Raw genomic sequence first — 25,932 nt, 5'->3', positions numbered from 1 at the left:
CCATGCCTTGTGACATTGTTTGATATGTTGTTTGACCTCTTCAATATGAAATGTTTACCGGAAAATGTATATATCTGATTTTTATTTTAAATAAATGTTGTTAAGCGTCATAAATTTTTTCTCTCCTTAAATACCGCGGCGAAAGGTGCTAGAAAATAACGCATTACTTTTTAACATGCTAATTTTTTAGGTTATTCATGGAGGTGAAATGATGTTTATTTTAAAGCCGCTCTTTATTTCTAAGTCAATAAATTTTATAGGGTGCTCCTCTATATAAACAACCAATGGGTTAAGCGGTAAACTAAAAGGTATTTCCTTCTTGGTCTGAATTTCTGGGTCGTCGATCGCAGTACTTAAATATATTTCCGAGCATAATCTCTCGTATCCCTTGCCTTGTTATTAGTTCTCACGATTACTTTTAATAAATAGCTGTTATAATACGAAATACAACCACTCGAATAACTCAACCCTACCGTAGTTTTTATCTTAACTTTAGGGAGGGTGAACGGAGGTCCATCCATATTAACATCACACAACGTCAACAGCTGAGAGGCCGATAGCATCCTGCGCAATTTGTATAGAGTTAGCCTATCATATACACTACAAAAGTGTCGACCATGGTCACATCTATACTTTCCCGTTTACACCACAATAGTATGATCATAATTTCCCGTTTACACAGCGCGAATAACGGCCGTTCCATTGTTTCATAAAACGTCATGCAAAAGGCGCAAATCGTCTTTCAGCTGATATTTTTTGTTAGTATCATCGTTCTACTGTGCTTGAGGTAGCGATAAATATAATTGATGAATTAATGTAGCATAGAAAAAATCTGTCGCATCGATTTAAGGAAGTATTTAGCAGGTGATGGTAGGAGATATTGAAATTTTTTTACAAATCTTTTGCTTGTCAGATGATTGCGGATTCAATGTTTGTAACATATCCACACAAAGATAGGATTTTTGATAACTTTCTTTGAATGATCACTTAATGAGTTGCATGGAAAGCAATGATGAGTAATTCATCGAGTCTCGTCAGAAACTTGTATATGTTATTAAGTAGTGTGGATGAACCGCCGTGAGTGAAAATATGCGTTTTTCTCTTATAATCATGAGTGGTGCAATGAACCGGAATTTAACTGTGTCCGGCTTTCATCATCTCAAATTATCTTATGCTTATATCTAGTTTTATATAAAAAAATCATTGAGGTATGTATATTTATCTCCTATATTTTCCAGCCAAGTCATTAGATGTATTTCTCGTTCAGAAATGCCTTAAATTGAAAATGAAATGACAGTAATTTAGTTGCTATTTTCTTATTTATTAATTTTAGGTGTGTGAGCTGCACTTCACATCGAGTGATATCAGAAAAGAATCTGTGGCCTTGCACGAGGAGATGGGGTGATAATTCGTGTTGAATTCACTGCCTTGACTGCTGGCCTAATCCTTTGTATCCAAAAGGGTTTCTCTAAGTGAAGCTATCATCAGCTGAGGTCCTGCGTGTAGTAGTCTCTGGTGCTCATATTCAATCAGCAATTTTGTGATATGATGCCTTGGTGGAAGTATCATAGGATGTTTAGAATTGTATGGTAATTCTGCAGCGTGCAATCTCCCTCCTACTCTCAATATGTCTTCACCATCTAGAAAAGGAAGTAGCTGCTTGAGTTTACTCTTACCATTTACAACGCTGTTTTCCTTTAATGAAGTCATATCAGATGAATATGATTCAACTTGTGCAATTTTGACAAGTTTTCTTGTTGCTGCCTTCAACTCATGCGGGGTCAGTGATGCAGAGGAATGCTGTTTTTTCCGTTGACAATTGGAAACAAATCGCAGCAGGTAGGCTGTTACCCTCTGTAATTTGGTAAAGGTTGAATAATTATGAATGAATAGCCTTTCAACCTTGCATGCATTTAAACAAATGATTGCATTTCTCTCATCGGGAATATCATCAAAGCACTCTTCCTTGCGGCCAATTACTTGGATCTTGTTTCAGCCAATCTGGACCCGCCCACCATAAGGAACACTCACGTAGCATTTCGGCAGATATTCCGCGGGAAATAAGATCAGCAGGGTTGTCTTGAGATGGTACATGCTTCCAGTCTTTTGTACTGCTCTGTATCTCAGCCACTCGGTTGGCAACAAATGTTTTCCATTTCGTCGGACATCCAGACACCCATGCCAAGGTTACTGTTGAATCTGTCCATAGATGTACGCTGTCAATTTTATGAATATGAGCGTTTTCTGCAGTTTCTTCATTAATCTTGATAGTATAGTAATGCTCCACATAGTTCCAATCTTGGGAGAGTTATTTGTTTAATGGGCGCTACCCTTGACTTTGAGCACAACAAATGCACTGTGTGTTCATTGTTTTGATTGGTAGATCGGATGTAAATACATGCCCCATAAGCTCTCTCAGAAGCATCTGAGAATCCATGTAATTCAATCGATCTTATTTAACCTCTTGTTAGCACGAAACGATTAATCATAATGTCATTCATTGCTGGGATCTGTTTACATAGAGAAAACCATTCTTGTAATAGTTGACATGGTAATCTTTCATCCCAATCATATTTGCACTGCCACAGTTTCTGCATGAATATTTTGAAGGTTATGGTGATTGGACTCACTAATCCTAAGGGATCAAATGTTGATGATATTACAGAGAGAATTTTCCTTTTCGTGCAGTATGAATCCAAAACTGGCAATAGAGGTTTGTGGATTGAATTCACAATAACAAACTGATCAGATTTAGGTAGCCATTTCAAACCTAGTGTTTTCACCATCTGACTATCATCATCTGCCAACGAATGGTTTAGCTCTTTTAATTGCGTTGGAATGGCTTCCAACACCTTCCTGTCATTACTGCACCATTTTCTGAGTTGAAATCCTCCTAGTTCTAATAATTCTTGTAGTTCCCTTTGTAGTTTGATTGCACTTTCTGGAGTATCTGATCCAGTTAAACTGTCGTCCACGTAAGAATCTCTTGTCAAGGCCTCTGCTGCTTCGGGATAGTTTTCTCGTTCTCTCATTGCTAATTCCTGCAAACATCTCACTGCCAGGAATGGCGCTGCTGCTGTGCTGTAAGTTACTGTGGTGAGTTTATACTCCTGTAGATCCTCATTTGGATCTTTCCGCCACAGGACCCTTTGTAGTCCTTGGTCTTCAGGATGCATCAGTATCTGACGATACATCTTTCATATGTCAGTTGTCAAGGCGACTGGATGAAACCTAAATCTCATGGTGGTAGACCATTGGTCCTGTTGAATTGTGGGTCCGACAAGTAGCATATCATTTAATGATTTTCCATTGGTTGTACGCGTAGATGTATCAAAGACGACTCGTAGTCTTGTTGTAGAGCTTACTTCCTTGAACACCGGGTGATGTGGAAGATAATATTTGACTCCTCCTTCTTCAGTACTCAATATCATATGTCCAAGCTCTTCATATTCTTGCATGAAGTTCGTATAGTCCTTCTTCAAGGCAATGTTCCTTTCCAATCTTCTTTCGATTTGGTGAAATCTCAGCAGTGCCGTTTCTCGAGAGTCTCCTAGATTTTCAATGCCGTTTTTTGTAAGTAGTCTTACAATAAAGCGGCCTTTGTCATCTCGTACTGTATGAATTGTGAAATGTTGTTCACAAAGCTGTTCCTCCTTAGAATGAACTGGTTGTTCCATTTCTTCGATGTCCCACCACTTACTTAACTGTTGTTCCAGCATGGAATCACTTCTTGCAAGCAAAGTTAGTTGTTGAGTCTGATTTACTTGGTCTTGATCTGTTTTATACTCTCCACTTATGATCCAACCCAATTTTGTATTTTGAAGAACTGGGTATGGTCCAGGTCTGGTCTTTTGCTCTGGCAACAGTAACTTACAAAACAGTTCTGCTCCAATTAGGATGTTGATTTTTTGTGGTTCATTAAATCTTGGGTCAGCTAATTGAATATTTCTTGGCAAACCTAGATTCTTGCAAGAGATGAGTGTTGTTGGTAAATTGCCTGTAATTTTTGGAAGTACAGCACAATTCAATTTAGCAGTGAAATCAGTCGTTATTGATTTGATTTCTATGTCCACACTGTGAGTGGTTGATGACGTGATGCTATTGAATCCTTGTAGTGGGATATGGTTTCTTTTCTTTCGTATTCCCAAAAGTTGTGCACAATGTTCATTAATGAAATGTGTTTGTGAGCCACTGTCAAGTAAGGCTCGACAATTGACCCACCGTCCAGTCTTGTCTCTGACTTGGATGACGGCTGTGCTCAGTAATACTTGCGATATTGATTTTCTTCTCATTGTGTAATAACTCAGGTGAGGCTGTGCTGAAGCACGGGTTTCTTGATCCTGACGTTCCTGTCTGTTCTGAATTGACTCTTGGTGACTCGACGTGGTGTGGCTTGTCTTGGTGCAACAAGGTGTGGTGATGTCGATTACATTTGAAGCATGAGCGTTTCGATTTTCACTCCATTGCATAATGATTCCCTCTTAAGCAGTTGTTGCACAATTTATGCTGCTTGATTATTCCAATTCGTCTTTGAACATTCATTGAAATAAATTCATTGCATCTGAATAAGGCATGCAATCCCTTACACACTACACATGCAGTGATGGTGTTTACATAACTCTGCTTAAAGTTCTTGTGATTCTTGTTTTGTTTAAACTTATCCTCCGTTTCACTACCATTTGGTTTTTCAGCATGTACTAACTGCAGAGTTTGACATTTTCCCTCCAGAAATTGTTTCAAATCTTCTAAACTGGGAAAATCATGGTTATCGAACCTCCATTCGAACTCAATTTTTGTATTTTTGTCCAACCTTTCCATAATCATTTGTGAAATCAGCAAGTCCTCCAATAGGAATGGGTAGATCCATTGCTTCCAATGCATTTTTATTGCTAACCACTTGATTAATTAATTGTCTAATTTCTGGTTCCGAATTCTTGTGAGCACTTGGTAACGTAAGTAGAGCTCTGACATGCTGCATTGCAATTAATCTTTTGTTGTTGTATCGTTCACAGATGATTTCATATGCCACCTTGAAGTTAGCTGATGTTGCAGGTAGATTTTGAATTAGCTCTTTTGGTTGACCCTTTAGCACAGATAGTAAATAATGGAACTTCTGTACCTCAGAAAGTAGTTGATTATTCACAACTAGACTTTCAAATGTATCCCTGAATTGATTCCAGCTTCCTAACTCTCCGTTGAAGTTAGGCAGTGTTATGCGTGGCAATTTTATGTTATTCATATCTGGCGTCTCACTTTGATTGGATTGGCTCGATCGCTCAGATTTATTCGAAGATTCATGTTTCACTATTGGCTGGGAATTAATTATGGTCATAATATTCCCTTCAACTTCAAAATAAATGCGTTCAAAATCTTCTCTGTCCGCGCCATGGTCTTCCTCATCCTCAATTTCTAAGCGTAACTGGACTTCATCGTATTGATCCCATATTTCTCTAAGTTTGGCTTGCCTAGCATGTAAATTTTTTAGCTTATCATTCACGGAGAATGAGTTGACGTAGTTGAGAGCACGTGTTAATTTTCCCTTAATCACTCCCCTTTGCTTTATTAATTTGCCCTTTGTTATTGAATCCATCATATGGGAAAATGACTAAAAAGGTTTAGGAATGGAAGGATCTGACCTTGGATGAGCCTCTGATTTGAGTGCGGCGCCACACGAACAGGGATGGGGTGTTGAGTTGAGTCGGCACTTGTTCGACACGGCGCGTATCTCGTCGGCGATAGCGGAGATAGAAGGCGGCTGCGTGTCTCTTCTGCACGGCATTCAGTCCGGGCTGGTCACTTCCCCTTGCGGCCAGCTGCTTGGGATGATAAGGGGAACTAAAGGCTCGATTCTTACGACGCAGTGCGTGTGCGTAATTTTTCAAGAAGAATCCGCTGACGAAGGACCAAAATGTGTGGGTATTGAATTATAGTGGACTGTATTAATTTAAATGCTGGTTTGTTATCAGGATTCCTTTAATGAAATTACACTAGTAAGAAGAGCACAAAGTAAACTAAATGATCTTGAAAGGATTGGGAACTGTCCCACACGTCCACCCAAGACGATTGCGCGAGGCTGACTGACCACGAGACTGACTCCCTTGGCCGGCCGGAGTGAGCGCATGGATACAAACAAAAGAAATAGTTCCTCAACAACTAGGTTCCTGTGGCGTCACGTGGAGCGGCATCGCATGGGCACCAATCTGGCCTTTTTCAAATGCAGCTAAAATTGACCATTTAACATTTGTCTAAACTGGGATTTCTAAAACCAAGTAATTTGTGTATTATGAATACAGTAATTGTGGGTACTGAATCGCAATCAATGCCTTTTGTTTTTTTTAATGAAGGAAACTACCCTATTGTTTACATAAAATTAAAATATTCCATTAATCAGCTGTTTGAATCCTTTAAAGGCAATCACAATTACTTGGGTTTCCTGCTGCATATGCGACCTAGTCAAACATTCTCACATTCATAGTTTAGTATTCGAGGTGTTCGAAATTCGATGTATTCGAATATTCGAGCAATGATTTGATATTCGAATTCGAGAAATCTACCATTCGACCCATCCCTACTATAAACCTATTCGTTTCCTTCCTCTCCCAAGTTTTCCTTACATTCTACCCTCTTAACCCTGTTTTCAACATCCCCTCCCAGCTTAGTGCTAAGTGCTCTGTCCATACCTTCTGTCTTCTCCGTATCTCATCCAGAAGCTGTCTCTCCACACCCACCATATCCACCACGTTCCTCCTCCTCTTTTATCCTCCCTTATGCAGCCTGGGCCGTATAAGCATTACAAATGAGTCATCTATCCCTCTAATCTAAGGCTATCTTTTTGAGAATATTCATTAAATTTACCCAGTTCACTCTATGAAATGCTTTTTCGAAATCCACCAAACAGGAATGCACGTCCTAGTCTTCACAAAATCCTCTGGCCAACATCCCTCCTCATAGTTCCTTGGTACTAGTTTGATAAATCCTTCCTACTTTCCCTACATAGATTCTTCAGAAGCTCACACTCTATTTTTTCCATGCCCACAGCTTTCCTAGCCTTCATGTAATGAAGGGCTCTCTAGATTTCAGCATCTAAGATCCCCTGGCCATATATTTATCCTCCTCCACTGCACTTTCCTCCTCTAAAGTCAATCCCTCCGGCCTGTTCCTTCCACCATACAGATACTCTACTCTACTCTGTACCTCTTCTCACTTGGTTAGCATCCTTCTGTCTTTAGCCTTATGTTTATACATTGCTTGGCCTCATTTTCTGTTCTATAGCAACTTAACTTTTGTGTACAAAGTGCCTACCTCTCCTTCCTTCTGAAACTTGTCCATGTCCTCACACTGTCTTTTCCACCAAGCCTCCCTTTCCCTCTTAGTTTCATGCCATATTCAATTTTTCATTTCTTTATGCAGTGGAAGCCCGGTTTTGCTGGTACGGCATTTTACGAGAATGGCGTTTTTGCGAGTGATAGTCCTGTACTGCCAATTGGCATATGTGTTACATGTAAAATAAATCGGATTTTGCAAGGTCAAAAAGTTCCTTCCACTGTGTACGCTCGGTTTTACGACAGATATTTCTCGAGGGTGATGCACCTCTGAGCGATCATTAACTATTATGTTTTGTATTATCTGTTCATTAAACTAAAAATACAAGATGTGTGTCAGATCTACAACACCTGAAGCCAGTCCATGCATTTATGTGATTTATGGCCTTGAGTACGCTCTGCTTGCTCCCGTTTTACCTCCATATTTTGTTATTCGCAGTTATCAGTGGGATGGGAGTGGGAGGAAGATGACAGTGGGAGAGGGAGTTAGTTCCCCCCCATCCTCTGTGGCTGGCTTCATCACTATAATAATATAATAGGCTAAGTCTTAAGGCCTGGTTACACGAATTATAAATTAGCATGTACGGGTGTAATGTCTTAACGTTATTAACGCAAGAATGAACACCAAAATGCATGCACAGAAAATAGAACCTCTTCTAATTTGGTTCATGCATTTGTAAATGTTCTGTTACAAACGTATCCAAATGTACATTAACTGGTTCGTGTTAATGTACCGTTTAACCAGGCCTTAAAGCGTGGGAGTTAACATCGTAGTGAAACCCCCTGCATCTCCTCCAGTGTGAGGTATGGAAGTTGAAAGCGCAACACTGTTGTAGTTAGATTGGCACACTTACATTGACTTCCGACTTATGGAAAACTAGGGCAACATTACCTGCCGTTGCATACTATCCAGCGAAGTTATTTCGATATTTCATATGTGCATCGGAATGTAGTTTGATCAAGACATTGTCAGCTATTGCCATGTAGGAAAATCACAATTATCACCAAGATGGTGTAAGATAACAATAAACCTTAGGTTATCGAACGAGGACTCAGCACCGCCGAGTAATCAACTGTAAAAAAAATTTAAAATCAGAATTTCTGTGCTGATAGCAGAAGCCATCTTCTTAGAGACCAATCATAGTGAATCTTCAATATCTCTTCTTCGTACTCTCCAAAATTCTTAATAATTCAAAATTTCACATCATATCAGCAGAACTGTGACGCACTTCTGCACATTCCCTGAAATTTGTTTAAACTAATGGCTCAACTTAGATGCGGGTTACCCTCAGTGGCTATGTACTATGCGAGCACAATTAAAAATTACTATTTCTTACATCAGATCCTTTGAATCTCTTGGCAATGATTCAAAGCTCCTATATAAGACTCTTCTGTCAAAAATAATACTCCATTCCGAATTTTGTGAATCAGCACATGCATCCTCGCTAATCCGTTCCCATGCGATGCTTTTATCGTAGGCATATGAACCGCCCAGGGTTATTATATTCTGAGGCACTGAAGGTTTTGTAAATTAAGTAAAATATTATCGCAATCGCTCTCCAGAAAACTCTCTGACTACAGTCCGGCCAGCGAGAGTTGCCCAATGACACAGCAAATAGGAGGACTGTAGAACCCTCCACCAGCACGGATTGCAGCCAATCACTGGCCCCAAAATGCACCTCACGCTCTCGCCTAGTCATACAACAGTTGTCACATGCGTATGAAGCAAATAAACAAGCCCGAAAAAACAAAACAAGCCCTTCCTTCGAATCACCAAAACAGGGTCGTTGTCCCTTCCGCCTCCTCTCTTCATGGAAGCATTCTTTTTTTTACAAGTAACGAAGGCGTTTCCCATTCTTACCTGGAAACCTCACCCCATACCCCGAACTATGCCCTTGTGGCTGTCCTCAGACAATTCTCGGACTATATAGAGGGGTGAACTCAATGCCCCCGATCGTGTGAGCACGGTACAAGGCAGAGGGCTGATTTATGGGGCCTCAGCATTCAGCGGTTCAAGAGAGCGATGAAAAACTTCTTCCATCCCGTGGACTGGATGTGCCCAATCACACGGCAACGTAGAGTTGGGGTGTGGGTAAGGGGTGGATCTTAATCAATAATACCTTTGCAGCGTTCAGAAAGGAATGTTATCATCGCTTTAACGACTTGGATATCCACCCTGGTAAGCTTCTTGAAGTAGTTCACAGTATGGCTCTCATCATCCAAAGTTGAGCAAAGTCCTCACAATAATCTCTAATGTATTCTGCTGACTTATTCCAGCTTGTCCATCTCGTTAAAACAGGAATTTGGAACAACTTTGCACTTATTTCTTCATTAGGATACTTGGTTTTCAGATGCGACAGGTATCGACACTTTCTTTTGTGAGTTTTTGAGAACAAAAGTTTGCATTGTGTATCACATGTGTGGAGCTCCTGAAGTAACGTAGACCATATGCTGGCTACCAAGTTGAGCTTGTGAGCCTAACACTGTATATGTACCATGTCTTCATTAAAAGGTATAATTAAAGAGTGAACACATGTAAGCATATATTGGGCAGAATCTGTAACTATTGCCACTACATTTTCATACCTCACGTTGCAGTCTACAACCACTTTCAGTATTGCCCTGGCACACTATGCACCACTTGCTTTCTCCAAAACCTTAACTCCACCTACATAAATGCACTGCTTACTTGAGCCATGATGTGGCTTTATAAGTATAGTGGAGACATATTTCCCAGTTCAGTCAGTAGATTTGTTGCATATTAAACAAACTTGCTTATCATAAACAGCTTTTTTTACACCTGAGCCTGATTTACACCTGCAGCAAAAACATATTTGGTACGAAAGTTGTCAGCATGACACATCCCCTGTCCTTGCAAGGAAGAACATATGGTACATATCACATACAACCATGCTTGCAGATAGTCCTTTAACCACAGACACATTGTATCAGTACTTGAGAAACTTACCTGGGCAGTATTTCTTGGGGAAACCTTTTAGAGCAGGATTTTCTATTTTTACGAGTGGTATATAAGCCTTTTTAATGGCTTCGGTCAAACCATAATTGAGCTGATCTCTATCCAGCCTGATTTTTTTTTATTTATCTCAACATTGTTGCAGTGAAACCCATTGCGTCAATAGTCTAGCTTTCGGTGACTCTTTCTTGCTTTTTTGAAGAGCTGTTGCTTGGTGCTTCTGGCAGGAATCTTTACACATTCAGCCAATTCTTGCATTGCAGAATTTACGCATAACAATTTGTTTTTGTCTGTCAAAGACATAAAATCCTTCGCCAGCATACTCGTTGAAACAAGTAAATATATTAACCCATTAAATCCCAAGCATGTTAATAACTTAAAAATTCCCAATATTTTGATGAATTAGCAATAAAACAGACTCAAATAAGGCAAATTATTGTTTTATATATTTTTATTGTTTTTAGTTAGCCGTCAGTAAAACGTTGTGTATACGCAACATTGGGAGTTCCTCGGGTCAAAAGAGCCGTTTTGCCTTTTTTTCGGAACTCTTTCATTTTTGCAAATAATTCTTTTTTATTATAACCCAAATATATAATTAACCCAAAATATTGATTGAGGTATCCACCGCTTAACATGAATTCGCTTAACACGATATTCGCTTTAACACGATTGGTCCTCAAAAATCACTTTTACTGAAGTTGACCTAAGTTCCCGCTTAATTTAACTTCAGATGCATATAATACACTAAAGCCTACTTTTTTTGAGTAACTAAGTAAGGATAAAGCGGGAAGAAATATCCTACGTCATCTACTTTAAGAATTGTAATAATTACATTGGCCCTCATAAAATCATAACATCATTGGAGTTGATCGATGAGTGCGCGAGTGTGACATCCAAATTTTTTGCAGTGCCGTCGGAAAAAGCTATTCAAATGCCTGTAATCTGAGAAAAAATCCTTTGCGAAATGAAAAATAACTTCATGTTACACATTTTATTCTTTTTTGTTGAGCCCAGACCACGACATCAATATCTAAACATCGTAATGGGTTATACTGTCGGCCTCCACCATATCGGTATCACAGGATTACGTGAAATTATACTAAGTTTCCATTTTGTAGAAGAAAAAAAGGCATCCGCAGTATCCAGTTAGCTCAGCGAATGCGAGCATTTTGATGTCTCAAAAACCTCGTGCTGAAATGGAACAGAGAAGTAAATTGTATCAATTTACCCCGCGAGTTGGATAGATAGTTCCCACTAGTGACGTCTTTACGGCGCATCGTGGTTTCCCCTCAAATCCCAAGTGCTCGTCTGTCAGTGGTTTTACCGCATAAAAACCAATTCTAAACTTCCGGACATGAGTGCAAAACATGTAATATTTGCCACGAGTGATGGGCCAAGGAAAAGAAGGAGAAAGACTATTACATTGGAAGCGAAGATGGCAATAGTGGAACATTTCGAACGTGGAGAGCGCGTCGCGGACATTGGGCGTGCCGTGGATCTACACGAAGCTACTGTTAGGACAATTTGTTCCAATGCAGGGAGAATTAAAAGTAGCTTTAAATGCGCAACGAGTGTAAGCGCTGCAAAAGTAAATCGAACGCGGTCTGAAACCGTGGAAAAAATGGAGAAGTGGCTGTCACTCTGGATCGAGAGGCAGAATCAGAGCAGCATCCCAGTGAGTCATCAAAGAAAAAGCATTAAATATACATAAGAATATAAGCAAGGACAAAGACTTATAGAATCCTATAAGAATTCTGTAAAACTTATAGAATCCTACAAGTCTTACAGAATTGTTGTAAGAATTTCTGTAAAGAAATTTCCAATCGGGTACTGGAGTCCACAGCATTTTCTACAGTCAGCAGTCAAACATTTCATAGAAGCTGCTGCTGATAAATACAGAGATTCTGGAGAAAGGTCTAAGTATGCAGGCCATTGCAAAAATTTCAGTTCTTCTGAATTTGTCATAAATTTAGCAGTTGTATATGATGCTTTAACACATTGAACACGGAGCACGTCAACTGACATGGTCCCGTCCACGCCGATATACGGAGCATGTCAATTGACGTGCTCTGCCGGTTGTCGGGCCGGGAGCCCATTCTCTCCCTCCGCACGTGACTAATATCCACTTCCGAGTCTTCTGATCGTGTGCATGGCATATTCCCTCTTTTGAATCGTGTGCGCCGTTTGAAAATAGCAGTATTTGAACGAAAGTTATGGCACGGAAACCCCTCTCATCTATTTCTCTTCCTTATTTTAACGGCCGATTCTGACGATGGACGTGGTACTTCTACCATATCGTGCCCAACATCATACAAGATATTCGTAATGCTAGCATAGCATACCAGGCCAAACTTTATCTCAAGACTTGTTAATAAGACTCAGTGGAAATATTGCAATGTCTTAATTCATGTCAAATTATTATTATTATTCACTCCAATCTTTCTTTCCAAAACAAAGTATAATGATCATTATGTTGCACAAACTGTGAGTTTTGAGGAGTACCTTTTCACTTTGGGTGTCGATGCGTTTATGGCTGCTCCTGATTCAATGGGTCAGTGAACCTGTCCCAAGGATAACTGCCTTGCACGACTTCTCTGGTTGCAGCGCCAAACTTTTCTGGTGCGGTAACCTCAGGAGCTACCCTCTTCAAGAGTGTTGAATCCACCATCCTGATTCGGCACCGTTCTGTGGCGTAGATGAATATTTGGAGCGTCCTTTTGAAGGCTACGCTTTAGCTGTTTCCAACTGTAATGTTAGAAGGTAACTGTAAAGTTGGTATGCTTTTTTTGGAGGAGGCGACCAACAGCTGAGGTCATTTGCGCCACGAGGGATGGGGCAGGTAAGGAAGGGTAGAGAGAAACTCAGTGTCGGCATTAGTCTGCTCTTATCGAAAGGCACCAAGGGGATTATGGCTTAACGTCCCATCCGATGGACGGAGTGTTGTCCTCCACAAATCATTCAAGCAGGGAGCGGGCAGTCTCTGAAAATTCTCTGCCTCCACCAGGATTTGAACCCGAGCCCGCCGGGTGGGAAGCCAACACTCTAGCCACTACACCAACCCGATCTCCCTTACTGTACAGTTACCAGGGTTGATTGATTTAAATCACTTGATTTTTATTTAAAAAAAATCAAGTGATTTAAATCATAATGTGATCTATATGTTTGATTTTTAAAGAGTCAAGAAAAGGAAGCTGTAAGTGTATAATTTTGATTTTTATTTCTTAATTAGTACAATGAATCGACAGTTATCAGCTCAATGGTGGCTCTTAAATAGAATTGATACTGTAGGAATGCATGTAAAATGAAAATTTAAAAAAATGGCTTTGGTTAGAATACTAGTGTATCCGTTGAAAAAAAATTGTTTTCTGATTTAACTTCTAAGCGTAGGCACCATACAAAGTTGCAATTACAGAATTTTTCTAAACTTCATATGCTTTAGAACAACATAATATAGCACATTTGATGCTTCCAATGGCAATTTTATATTATGCTGGTGTAATTTTTAATTTGATACCATTGGCATTTCCATAGTTCTCTCCCCTGATTGACTAAATGTTGTATTAAGTTTAGAGTATGTTGCCTCTTATTGTCTCTGCAAACGATCATTCTCCAATATGCTGCCCGAATAGTTAGTTTTGCAAATAACTGAATTTTTGATGAATGGAGAATCATAAAAATCTCATTTAAATCAATAAAATCTGATTTAAATAAAAAAAATCAACAAAAATGATTTTTTTGAAAAAGATAATGCTTTTTATCAACCCTGTCAGTTACCTTGAACAAAAATATAACATGGGTCGAGCACATCGGTAAATTGCGCAACAAGCTTAGTTCAACATGCTTTCTCATAAGAAGCATCAGGAACACCATAAATAATGATGTCGTATTGTCCATTTACTACTATGAATTTTACTCTCTCATTATTTTAAGTAGGTATCCTGTTTTGGGGTTGCTCTCCCCATGCTACTGAAATCTTCAAAATTCAGAAGCGCATTATAAGGCTGATGTGCAATGCCCCCCATGATGCACCTTTAAAAGAAAACTGTGTATCCTGACACTTTCTTGCATATGCAAGGTGTCCCATGATCTATCTTGACCACACGAAATAACTTTTTGTCCAGATGCAAATTCAAATATATGCGTCAAGCAAATTTTCATTATCCGTCAGCGGGATTTTAATTGGCATGACTGCCTTCCTTGTAGCCTTGTTATTTTCTAAGATATGAACAGCGGTATGTCTTTTTTATCCCTTAACCGGTGACGTGCGGTCTGAGAGACGGCTGCTTTTCTAAAATTATGAATATTTTCAAAATATCTATAATTCTCGTTACCTTCATATTTTTGCATAACAAGGACATCCCACTCTTAAAATTTAACGTTCCTTTTATTAATTTATGTAAATTTGCAACTGAACTCTGTTTAGCGGTCTGTGAGACCGCACGTCACTTACTAAGAATGCATCAAGAAAAGGAATAAGCGGGATAAATTTCATGGCTACTTACTACTTAGCCTTCCAACTTTAACATTTAAGGCCTTGTTTGAATCTGGTGAAATATTGATACATAAGTACAATAATTATAACTCAATTGTTTTTGGCATCGGTTTTTTGATCCTGCTTCAAATCACAATTTTTTATGACAAATTGGTTCATGTTGGGAGTGTAAAAATTTTAATATAAGTTTAAGAATAGTTAAGCATTCAAAGAAAAATGAAACAAAGAAATAAAAATGGCGTAGCAATATTTTATGAATTTTTGATTTATTGCGGTCTCCCAGAGTGGTAGTGTAACAAGAATCTCACGTCACTGGTTAAGGGTTAACACTAGAATGCCGAAGGGTGTCATTTTGACACCCTACGCGAACATTTTTTTCAAAGCTGGCTTTGAAAGAGTGTTGTAGAATAAAATATTTCATGACTTTTAATCAATTCTAGGACTTAATAAGACGACAGTGCTAGGGATACCCCCCTCTCTTTTTTCACCTTAAAAATTCAAATTTACCTTGAATGCCAGAGGGTGTCATTTTGACACCCAGTATATTTTATCATTTATTTGTTCGGATTAGGTGTTTCGTGGGATGCAGTTTGATTATTACTAGCCAAATTAGTATTTTAGAATTAAATATTATCCTCATGATTGTTTATATTTTACACTTTTTCAATAAATATCAGCTGGTTATCATTTTTTCGAAATTTTATTAGCTCATAAGATAATTATATATGCCGCTCTATTTGCGAATGATTTTCTTTGAAACCATCCAAATTTTAGCGAGACGACCATTATTTTCCGTGAAACATAAGTGTAGTGACGCGCGCATTAGGGTGCCTCGTTTTGCCACTTTTTTTTTAGGAGCGAATCGTAATACCTGGCAAAAGTTGCGTATCTGGGTGGGTATTACAGATATGATCATTTTTCAAAATCGGTTAATATCTTCTGTTTGCCACTTTGTCTTGAAATTTTGAAATTTTTAACGAAAAATGTAAATAATTTAAATTTGGTTTTAGCAAGCACTCAATTTTCCAATGGAGTATAGCATTGATCTTTCCTTGATATTTTAGACCTAAAACGCTGGCTCTATTGCTTTTGATTATCGAGAAAATGACCTTTTATCGTGTCCCCTAAAGCACTTTTGTGGGGTTGGCAACCCGCAACAATCAGCCTCATTTTATGCCATGCATGCGATAAATGACGTGAAATAATTTTTTTTTAAAGTCAAAAACGTGGAAATCATGTCTGAAGTTGTCAAGGGTAGTCACTAGGATGAGATTATTCTCTTTTATGTCATCGCCTTGTGTAATGACCATATTTTTGTGCACGAAGATATCACTGTTATCAGTTTTTGTCAAGGTATGTGCCATTTGGATAAAAGCATCTATTCCAGCAGTTACACAAACCAGAGTACTTCAACTCATTTCACGTTACATGATGAAAACGATAGGGCAAATTAAATCCTATAGAGTGAAGTGGTACTTCAAAAAACAGGATGACTTGTTGAAGTCTTTTACTAAGGAGACAACGGAACTATGTATTTGATAAAGCCTTCTGCAAAAGTGCCAACTTTCCCAAATGTGTCTGTCATAAGGAAAAAATGTTTCTACCCTAGAGTAGATACCACTTCTTTGTGGATCAGCGAGGTCCAAGAATATTCCGAGTTGGAACTATTGACATCCCTATGCTAAAAAATGCAAGAAAAGGAGATTTTTTTAAAAGTCAAAAGCGTGGAAATCATGTCTGAAGTTGTCAAGGGTAGTCACTAGGATGAGATTATGCTCTTTTATGCAATTGCCGGCTATGTTGACCATATTTTTGTGTAGTAAGATACTCTGAAGGAGGAAACTATCATTCTGGATTAACTAGAGGTTTTTATGTCCCTATAGGGTCAAATTCATCTCCCTGCGGTAGAAAAGGGGTTTTATATTTTAGTATGATCTAGCAAATGTGCAGCTCCTTGCTCACCTATCCATAGAAACGGTAGCCAAGCGACCCAGAGCCCACCACGTGGAGGTGGCTGCTGCACCTTGGGCTCCTCCACCTCATCCACCCAACCAACGTAATGCAGACCAGTTTATTTGTTCAGAATCGTTACCGTCCGGAAAAATTGTGATGGTTTGAGATTTCAATTGATATTTTGGCAGAAATTCCCGAGAAATCAAAGTGGATCTGCTGCAGCCATCCCTGGCGTTATTCCCACTTAAAAACGTAGCCGCTTTAGAGGCAAACTTTACTGTCCGTTCCACTGCCACTGCGTGACAGAGATATACGGCGAATGAATATTCTGGCCAAGTACCGTATTTGCACGAATCTAAGACGATCACGATTCTAAGACGACCCCCCCTTTTTTGGAACTCCACTATGGGGAAAAAAATTTTCTAGGGGAAAACGTTCAATGCGGGGATGTTTGGCTAGGTTGCCTATGCCCCAGGAAACTCAGGATTTTTGGCGCGTAATGACAGGAATAGTGGTACTTTATCGAGACACTTAGGTCTTATTGTTGATTCAACTAATTGTTTCTTCGGAGGGTCCATGGTCCGAAGACCAATTAAATTAAACTAGTGATAATGAAACCTGACTTTATTAAACCCGCACGGAAAACACTCGGTGGCATGAAGGCAAGCCACCCTGGAAAGTATGGAACCACTCGTACGAGATATGCTATCGCGTTCGGCGTACGCAGAGTATACTGCAGAGGGTGAAGCATGGCCATATGACTGCGCCATGAAATTTTTTGTCCCAAAGATACCCATTCTTTTCTAATTAGCGTAGCGCCAGATGGGCGGATGAATTCGGATTGCTAGTAAGGAGGAGCAAAATATCCTAAGAAGATATCCCTTCGTCAGTAACTCTGAAAAGTGAGACTTATGGTATAACTCGTAAATTGACAACTGATAATAACCTGATATCCTGTTTTCGGAAAAAAATGCCGCATTAACTGCCGAGAAGCTCAGCTACGAGGATATAGTGTTTCCTCGAAAATCACCATCGTATTTTTCCAACTAGTTCCTTGCTTAGAAATACTTAGATAACGTTAGAAATACGTCGTATTTGGTCTCGTTCTTTTTTTAACTACGAGCACATTGCAAATATTTCAGCCTAATAAAAGAATAATACCAATTGCCGAAATTCATTGTTAGACACCTTTTGAGCTAATAGGTGATTCATGCAGCGGTTGGCCTCCAGAAACTGGGAACTTTGAAGCAGGTAGGCTGAAAAAGGTCAGTGGGTGAGAAAAGGGGGGGGGGCGTGAAATGCGTTTCTGTTGTTCTCGTGTAACTTGATATTTTTTTTGAAGCTAAGGTCTTCGTAATACGATCCCTGCACTAGCTGGGACCTTTTGTTTGATTTTGGAGAAGAGGAAAGCGTCAGAGGGGGGAGGCGAGTGCAGAATGGAGGGGGATAGCGGATCTTGGGAAATGCGCTTATGTCACTATCCCACGGCTTTGAGCTTCTCCCAATGGTAGTTTCATTTCGTGGGGAAGATTTAATCTATGTTCCTGTCGTTATTAGCCATAAATGACACATTGTATTTATTTCGTCGCATGCTCGTCAAAAGATGGATGCGGGAAAATTATACGTCGGGACCACGATCTTCAAACGATCATTGCGGGAAAGCTATACTTCGGAGATGCGAGAAAAAATTGCATTGCCTATATGGAACTTTATTTGGGACCAGAAACGGCGGACGATGAATGCGGGAAAATGATCAATATGGGTACGATAGATCGGGGTTCCACTGAATTACTTTTCTTTTGAAAGCGGCAGTGTAATAACTTCTTTTCTCTGCCATCGTAATATTCTGAAAGGCAACTGAATCGATCTCTCTAATCAGAGGCAAATCATGTTGCCTTCTTACCGTTGCTCTGAGAAAAATGCAACGACTTTGTAGCAGTTTATTCCGCGACGACATTGAGGCTTTAACGTTACAATTTAGGTAAATTGTAACCAATCACACGAACATTTTGTGAGTTGATCGAGCTTTAACTTGAATGGAGCCGAACCCAGGGTAAAGTAGGCAATCTCGTGGACTCGGCAGAAGTGCACCCAGCGGCTGATCGGCACGCACCGAATTTTTGCCTGCTGCCCAAAAATGGAAAATGTTTTTTTTACTTGAACGCAAAATTACTGTTAAGCTATTTTTGACGTTGATTTTTCGTTGTATAGCTATCAGGTGGCAAACTCAGGTGTCCATAATTTTTCCGACGTAAATTATGCAACCCGATTGACGTCGAGAATTTTGCATCCGATTCTAAGATGAACCCTCTTTTCTGCAGGAGTTAGGAGGAAAAAAAACCTCGTCTTAGGTTCGTGCAAATACGGTATTTTAAGATAGAGACAGTTTTTCAACTACTTCTTCACTTGATATTTTCCTCTCAACTGGTAGCACGACAATTAAACATCAGTGCTTTCCCAATTGTAAGGGTGTGGCCCACCTCCTCGAAAAGTCGCAGGTCGCACGCCTCAAATTGCGTGTGGGTTCTTGCCCTTGGTGTCGGGAAGCAAGTTATCACACACAATGTCACGGTTCACTCCGGGACCCGTGAACTCCTGCAGGAGTTCGGAAATTTTAGTTCGGGATTCGCCCGCGTCTGGCGCCTTTGCGGAAACTTTCACTTCACTACCCTCCCTTCCTCTTCTCCCCTCCTTTCCTTCCCCTCTGCCGCCGGGACGTGCATGCGTGAGGCTCTCTAGCTCTCTCTCTCTCTGGCGTCGCGTGAAGAAAGGTCTTTCCCACCGCGTCGTCCGATCCGCCCGTGATCGGTAAGCTCCATACAGCTCCGTGCCTAGGTCACTCTTGTCAAGCTTGCCTCCTCCCTGATTTTGCAATGTTCTTCTCGTTGAAGGGCTTTTATCTGGGGTTGAAGCCTTTCTTTTTCTTCTCTCCTGACCATGGTGTTGTCCATGTGGCAGTAATCTGCCGCCGAGTCCTCTCTCCTATCTCAACATGTGCTCTTTCATGACAGAAGTTGGCCATGAAGATTTTATTTTTGTTTGAACAAATGTCAAGAGCCTTATGAGGAGTAAGTTTTCTTTCATTGTAAATGTGGATGTGACCTATGTTTTAATTTTGATGCCTGAAGAACTACCTCATCTACGACCAACTCAAAAATTGTGTGATGTGTGGACATCGTTTTTGTGAAAGCTAAAATTCTGCAAATTGTCTTCGACCATAGTTAAATATAATGTATTTTAAAATTGTCTACATTCTGTGACTGCTTTCTTGTAAAACTGTTCCCTTTTTTTTGGCGGTGCATCGAATGAATGCACCTGGCGCCCTACCAATCTTATTCTCAAGCAATTTCTTAGGGAATCCACCCACTCTACCATCTGTGGAGCGTATTTCCTTTAAATTTATCCTTGAGCTAAGCCCGAGCAGCAGCCACGGCATACAGCCTTCTATCATCCGGTCATTCCAGCAGTTTTGACGTCTCAACAAGTATTTGAAGTTTTTAACCCAAAGTTTATTTCCTTTTAAAATCCCAGTTTCCCAATCAATTCAATACATAAAGTAATTATGAGTCAGTGCATCTAGAATAGCCAAAATTTAGTATACTACCAAATTCTTGGGAAGGAGAGGAGCTGCTGGTGACGGCACGGGTGGATAGCGAGGCGCTTCGGTCGCACGGGACATAAGGCCTGCGCTTCGACTCCAACTGTGAGTTACTGAGTGAGATCGTGAGTGCGACAGACCTAATAGCATCTCCACCGTGCCATTATATAGTGAAGTGGAACCAGGATGTTTTCGTCCAAGAGGAAGGGGAAGAGGAAGGTTAGGCGTTCTTAAAATTGAAAAGGTGCAAATCCCGAGGCATACTTTGTCATAGCTGGCTATTCTGAGACGTCACACAACAACATGTTTATGCATATTTTGGAAATGGAAATCTTCCATTTCCGGATCACTACACAATGAATCCTTTCTCCATAATCCGCATGGCCACAAAAATCAAATGGGGAAGAATTTTTCATCTTATGCAATGATTTAAATTATCTGCTTCATGTTCTATAGCTCTAAGAATTTTCATCAGTGCCTCTTGTCGGACGGTCAGTCTATGATATCTTATCACTGCAAAAAGAAGATTTTCTGGGAGTGCGGGAAACACTTTTGTTTGGATGGATGAATGAACTACTGCTCGGTGATTCCTGGGCTAGGATATCTATGAATGGTCTCACAGACGTGACGATCACTATGGGCGATTGAAGATCGAGTCCTGATCCTGCATTGCATCACTGCATAGACTTTTAATATAAATGTCACTATTTCGATGAATTTCTTGGTAGTAGGTATCTTAGTAGAAATGTATAAGAACTAGGAACTCTGTTAGCTGTGGTCAATGGCGGCAATGGAAAACTAAGAAATCTTGAACTGGAGTGTTAAGTAATTTTGTGCTTATTATGCTAGCTCTTTTACGTAATATTATATCGGCATTGTGAATTCTTGCTCTCCAAATGCAAAAATATAAGTATAAAGGTGAAATTGATTCTTAAATCAACCACCAGATGTTCCAACACTACCCCGTGCGTCACATTTTGTTACTGTCAATAGTTTGCATTATTTCTGTTCACACTTTATGGTGCCACTAGAGCATTGGTAAGGGTGCAAGGGAAAGAAAGGGAACAAGGGAATGAGTGTATACTACGTTGATTGGAAAACGGCCTAAGTACTTCGGTTCCTTATTATGACTTTAGATTTCTTCTGGGCTGTCGTTTAGCAAGTCACAACTTAGGAGATGAAATGACACCACTGGGAGCTTTTCACATTCTGGCTGTTTTGAAACTAAGTTACCTGACAATCATCCCTAAAGCAGCGCTTCAGATATAGAGAACGTTTTAATTTAGAATGCCAAATTTTGCTCTTGTCTGTAAAGAATGCCGACGATATGACACTATATTTCTCTTGAACTATAATTCCAGCTTTTAAAGCTGCGTGAAGTACAGTACATGTAGTGTGTGCACCAGCCCTCTCACTTACACTATATGTATCTCTAGGGAATTATGGCAGTCTCAGTCATATCTAATTTGAATATGGACTTTCTTTCTTTTGGTTTGGTGAATGCTACATCATTAGCGTACCATTCGTCATGATTTTCTTCATCAATTTTAAATATCCTCAAAATATTCATAATCATTCAAATATGAAAACCGATGATTCAGGTGATTTGAGTTTATGCCTCTCATTTAAATGATTTAGTTCAGCCCTTTCTTGCATTTTTTGGCATAGGAATGTCAATAGTTCCAATTCGTAATATTCTTAGACATCGCTGATCCACAAAGAATGCCCTATGGTTTTCATCGTGTAGTGTGAGATGAGTTGAAGTACTCTGGTTTGTGTAACTGCTGGAATAGATGCTTTTTTCCGAATGGCGCATACCTTGACAAAAACTGATAACAGTGATATCTTTGTGCTCAGAAATATCGCATGTTATCGCATGCGTGGTCATTACAGACGGCGATGGCATAAAAGAGCATAATCTCATCCTAGTGACTACCCTTGACAACTTCAGACATGATTTCCACGTTTTGGACTTAAAAAAAAAACTATTTCGCGTCATTTATCGCACGCATGGCATAAAAAGAGAATTATTGTTGCGGGTTGCCTATCCCACAAAAGTGCTTTAGGGGACACGATAAAAGGTCATTTTCTCGATAATTAAAAGCAATAGAACTAGCGTTTTTGGTCTAAAATATCAAGGAAAGATCATTGCTTTATTCCATTGGAAAAAATGAGTGCTTGCTGAAACCAAATTTAAATTATTTACATTTTTCGCTAAAAATTTCAAAATTTCAAGACAAAATGGCAAACAGAAGATATTAACCGATTTTGAAAAATGATAATATCTGTAATACCCACCCAGATACGCAACTTTTGCCGGGTATTACGATTCGCTCCTAAAAAAAAAGTGGCAAAACGAGGCACCCTATTGCGCAACAATGCAGTTTGCTTCTGCCGAGCCTCTGTGTTTGGTTGCCTGGCGTGGAGTTTGACAGACTGGCTTGCTGGCGTGTCACGATCAGTCGAGACGTGCTTACCGACTTGCATCGGCAGTTTAGTCTTGATAATGACACCGTACACACGTGTTACACCAGAGAAAAATATGCAATACTAAATGATATTCCTGTTTTTGATGGCATGAATTGGGTGAATGGGCATCTAGCTTTGTTTGGAAACAGCTGTTCGTCAATGGTTATGTGCGGTCCAGGCTATGGTTAGGGCATTGTATTACTTCAGTTACGACGGAAAAACATCGTAGCATGTACACACGATTGAGTATTTGTATGTGCTATGTACGGTATTAGCGGTGTGTTCCTCATTGTGTTTTAGACGAACATGGATCAACACTGGCTATTGGACAGAAGAAATTTATGCGTAGTCGTGATGTTGTGCACCGACGTGACGCTGGCCAGGCTTCAAAGTGACGACGCCTTCTCGTTCAAGATCCTACCTGAGAAGGAGATGGCCATGCTGCGGAACCATAGCCTGGGCCACACATAACCTTTGACGAACAGCTGTTTCCAAACAAAGCTAGATGCCCATTCATGCAATTCATGGCATCAAAGCCTGATAAATATGGGCAAAAATACTGGCTTGTAGGGAATAAGGATAGTAATTATTTAATAAACGGATTTCATTACCTTGGCAAGGACTACAATGCGGACCTACTGGACCAAGGGCAGAAATATCACTACTGGCCAATTTCACATCACTTTGCTTGGTTTTACTTGAAAAAAAGGGTACAAGCTTTTTGGTTACCATAAATAAGAGAAAGAAGGATATCTCTGCCGGAATAAAAGCTTCTCAGGAAGAGTTGTTTCCAAATAAATTGTACAAAAACGGTTATGTTACACTTACCATTTGTTAGGGAAAATCGATAATATGTGTTGTTGCTCTAAGCTCTCTTCACCCTCATGTTGTAATTAGTGACAATTCTAAGAAATCACCCAAAACTGAACCAGAATGGACTAGAAACTGTCAAGTAAAGGTAAAATGCAATAAAAATGGAAATGTTGGTTTTTGTAAGCTGTGTAAAAAGTCAGTATGTGTGGCCAAAAGAGTGCCAAAGTGCAAAGGGAAATTTAAAGAATCTGCAATGTAGATAAAGCCTTTTAGAAGTCTGTACAAAAAAGTATTCGATTTTTTTGTTTTTTTTTACAAAGTGTTTGTGTTTTCTTATATACAATTTTGTAGTTAAACAGTCGTGATTGATTTAATTGTTTTCAAATTCTCATCTTTAAAATCAAATTTCCATGTTTGAAGACAAACCAGATGCAAAAAAAAGATGCCGCAGTCCAAGAGAACAGAATTTTTTGCATAATATTTTTTTTAATTCAGTGGAAATATCTTAAAAAACATTATTTTTGTTAAAATATAAAGGAACTGAAAATAAATATTACAATGAAGATGACGCTTTAACACTAGCGACTAAGAAAAAAATAATGTGCTACATAACACACTTATAAGAACATGGAAAAAAATCAGGAAATTTAAAAATGTCGAGCAACCTTGCCTGGGTGATTTGAAATGGATTGACCCATATTTGTTTTTGTGTATGTGCTGAACTTGACCAAGTTTCCATTAACCTTTTCCCTACCGTACACGTATATATACGTGTGGACGTTTCCTGACCCGGGAGACCACGGGCGTATATGTACGTGTGAGATTTTCCCGGTCAAGAAAACGAAACCCGTATATATACGTTTTCTAGCTCTCCCCCTTTCAGGATGGTCGTGGGTTTAGGTCGCCTTTGTCTCGGGACCCAACGCTTCGGGGTTCAGGATTAACCCTCCGAATCCGGGAGCAGGTACCCGGACCCTTCGTCTTTTATAATCCCTCTCAGCGGTATGGGACAGCGGTCATACAATTGTTTATAGAGTCAATTTTCGAAATAAATATTAGTTCATTTCTTAAGAAATATAAACTAAGAATTGAATTGTTTGTCTTTTGAGCAGCGTTTACAATTTTTCAACGAAATTCTACGACAAATATTAACTTATATCTCGAGTTATGTATAAACATCAACATGGAAATTGTTGCTGCGTTAAATGCTTTGATGATGGCCTTAGAACTTCGTTTAAAATGTGACAATGCTCAGATAAAAATGAGGAATTATATTCAATGTCTGTAATTTACGTGCAAGCAACAATTATCCATTTGCTAAATACATATAAGCAATACATAAGTTGACCGCGAACCAATGCCGCAGGTATTGTCGTAAACCCGGAAAGGAGGGAGCACAACTACTCTTGGAGTTCGAGATAATGCGGAGTCCCACCGTGGAGGGGTCGAAAAAGGTTCAGCGAGACCCTTCTTAACGAATGCCCTCCAAAAATGCTCCGTACCACGAGAAAGAAGAGTCTCTTCGGGCTCGGTACAGCAGTCAAGCTAAGACAAAAACTCCGCCGTCTCGAAAGGGTTAATATGGTTATTTCCTATTATTTTTTTATTGCCTAAATCGAAAGATTATTGCTCCCGGAGTATGCATTTCATGCTTTTAGATTTTTAAATGACAATATCAATTTTTCACGACTAAACGAAAAGTGAAAAATTTCAAATGTGTGAAAACGCGACGGCTAGGTAGGAATGATGGGAAAAGTCTGTGAGACATTTCTGGTTCCAGCTGTCGGCACGTGAGGTGACCTTGGGGCGAGGCTTGAGCACTGATACGACGCGGGCTGCTAGCAGGTAGTTGAGTACCCTGCTAGCTGGTAGCGCTTGTCTTAAATAAGGATTATTATTCCCCTATCAAACGAAGGAAAATTTTCGAAATTAGGTATTTTTAACGTGTGATGATTAAGAGATGTTTCTCTGAGCTCTATGCCTCATGCATGCATTGATAATCTCAGACGATGTAAAACTCCTATCTACTCGTATAGAAACTAGGTCCCTGTGATGTCACGTGGAGTGGCATCGCATGGGTGCCGATCTGGCCTTTTTCAAATGAGGATAAAATTGGCCATTGCCAATTGTCTAAACTGGGTTTTCTAAAACCAAATAATTTGTATATGTATTATGAATACAGTAATGGTGTGTAAGGAATCTCAATCAATGTATTTAGTTTTCTTCCATGAAGGAAACTACCCTTTTTTGTTTTTTGGTCACCCTATGCAAGTACGTTTGCCTACGGACGATGGTATTGTTTTTATTAAGT

General features: G+C 39.6%; 1 protein-coding gene across 7 annotated transcripts in view; it reads left to right on the top strand.

The window, feature by feature from the left end:
• Nucleotides 1-537: 537 nt before the first annotated feature.
• Nucleotides 538-25,932, top strand: part of LOC124172622 (gastrula zinc finger protein xLCGF3.1-like) — a 126,345-nt gene continuing 100,950 nt past the window's right edge. For 3 of the 7 annotated variants that reach the window (XM_046552063.1, XM_046552061.1, XM_046552060.1), the window contains exon 1: nucleotides 542-1,839. In XM_046552063.1, coding sequence (XP_046408019.1) covers nucleotides 1,798-1,839 — 42 coding nt within the window. In that variant the 5' untranslated portion in view covers nucleotides 542-1,797. Of the gene's footprint in view, nucleotides 1,840-25,932 lie in introns of all 7 variants that reach the window. The other 4 variants (XM_046552058.1, XM_046552057.1, XM_046552056.1 and 1 more) reach the window with 4 other exon arrangements.

This window comes from Ischnura elegans (assembly GCF_921293095.1).
Source record: "Ischnura elegans chromosome 13 unlocalized genomic scaffold, ioIscEleg1.1 SUPER_13_unloc_2, whole genome shotgun sequence".
Classification (NCBI taxonomy): domain Eukaryota; kingdom Metazoa; phylum Arthropoda; class Insecta; order Odonata; family Coenagrionidae; genus Ischnura; species Ischnura elegans.
Note: the sequence above shows the minus strand (reverse complement) of the source record. Positions and strands in the feature narration are given on the sequence as shown.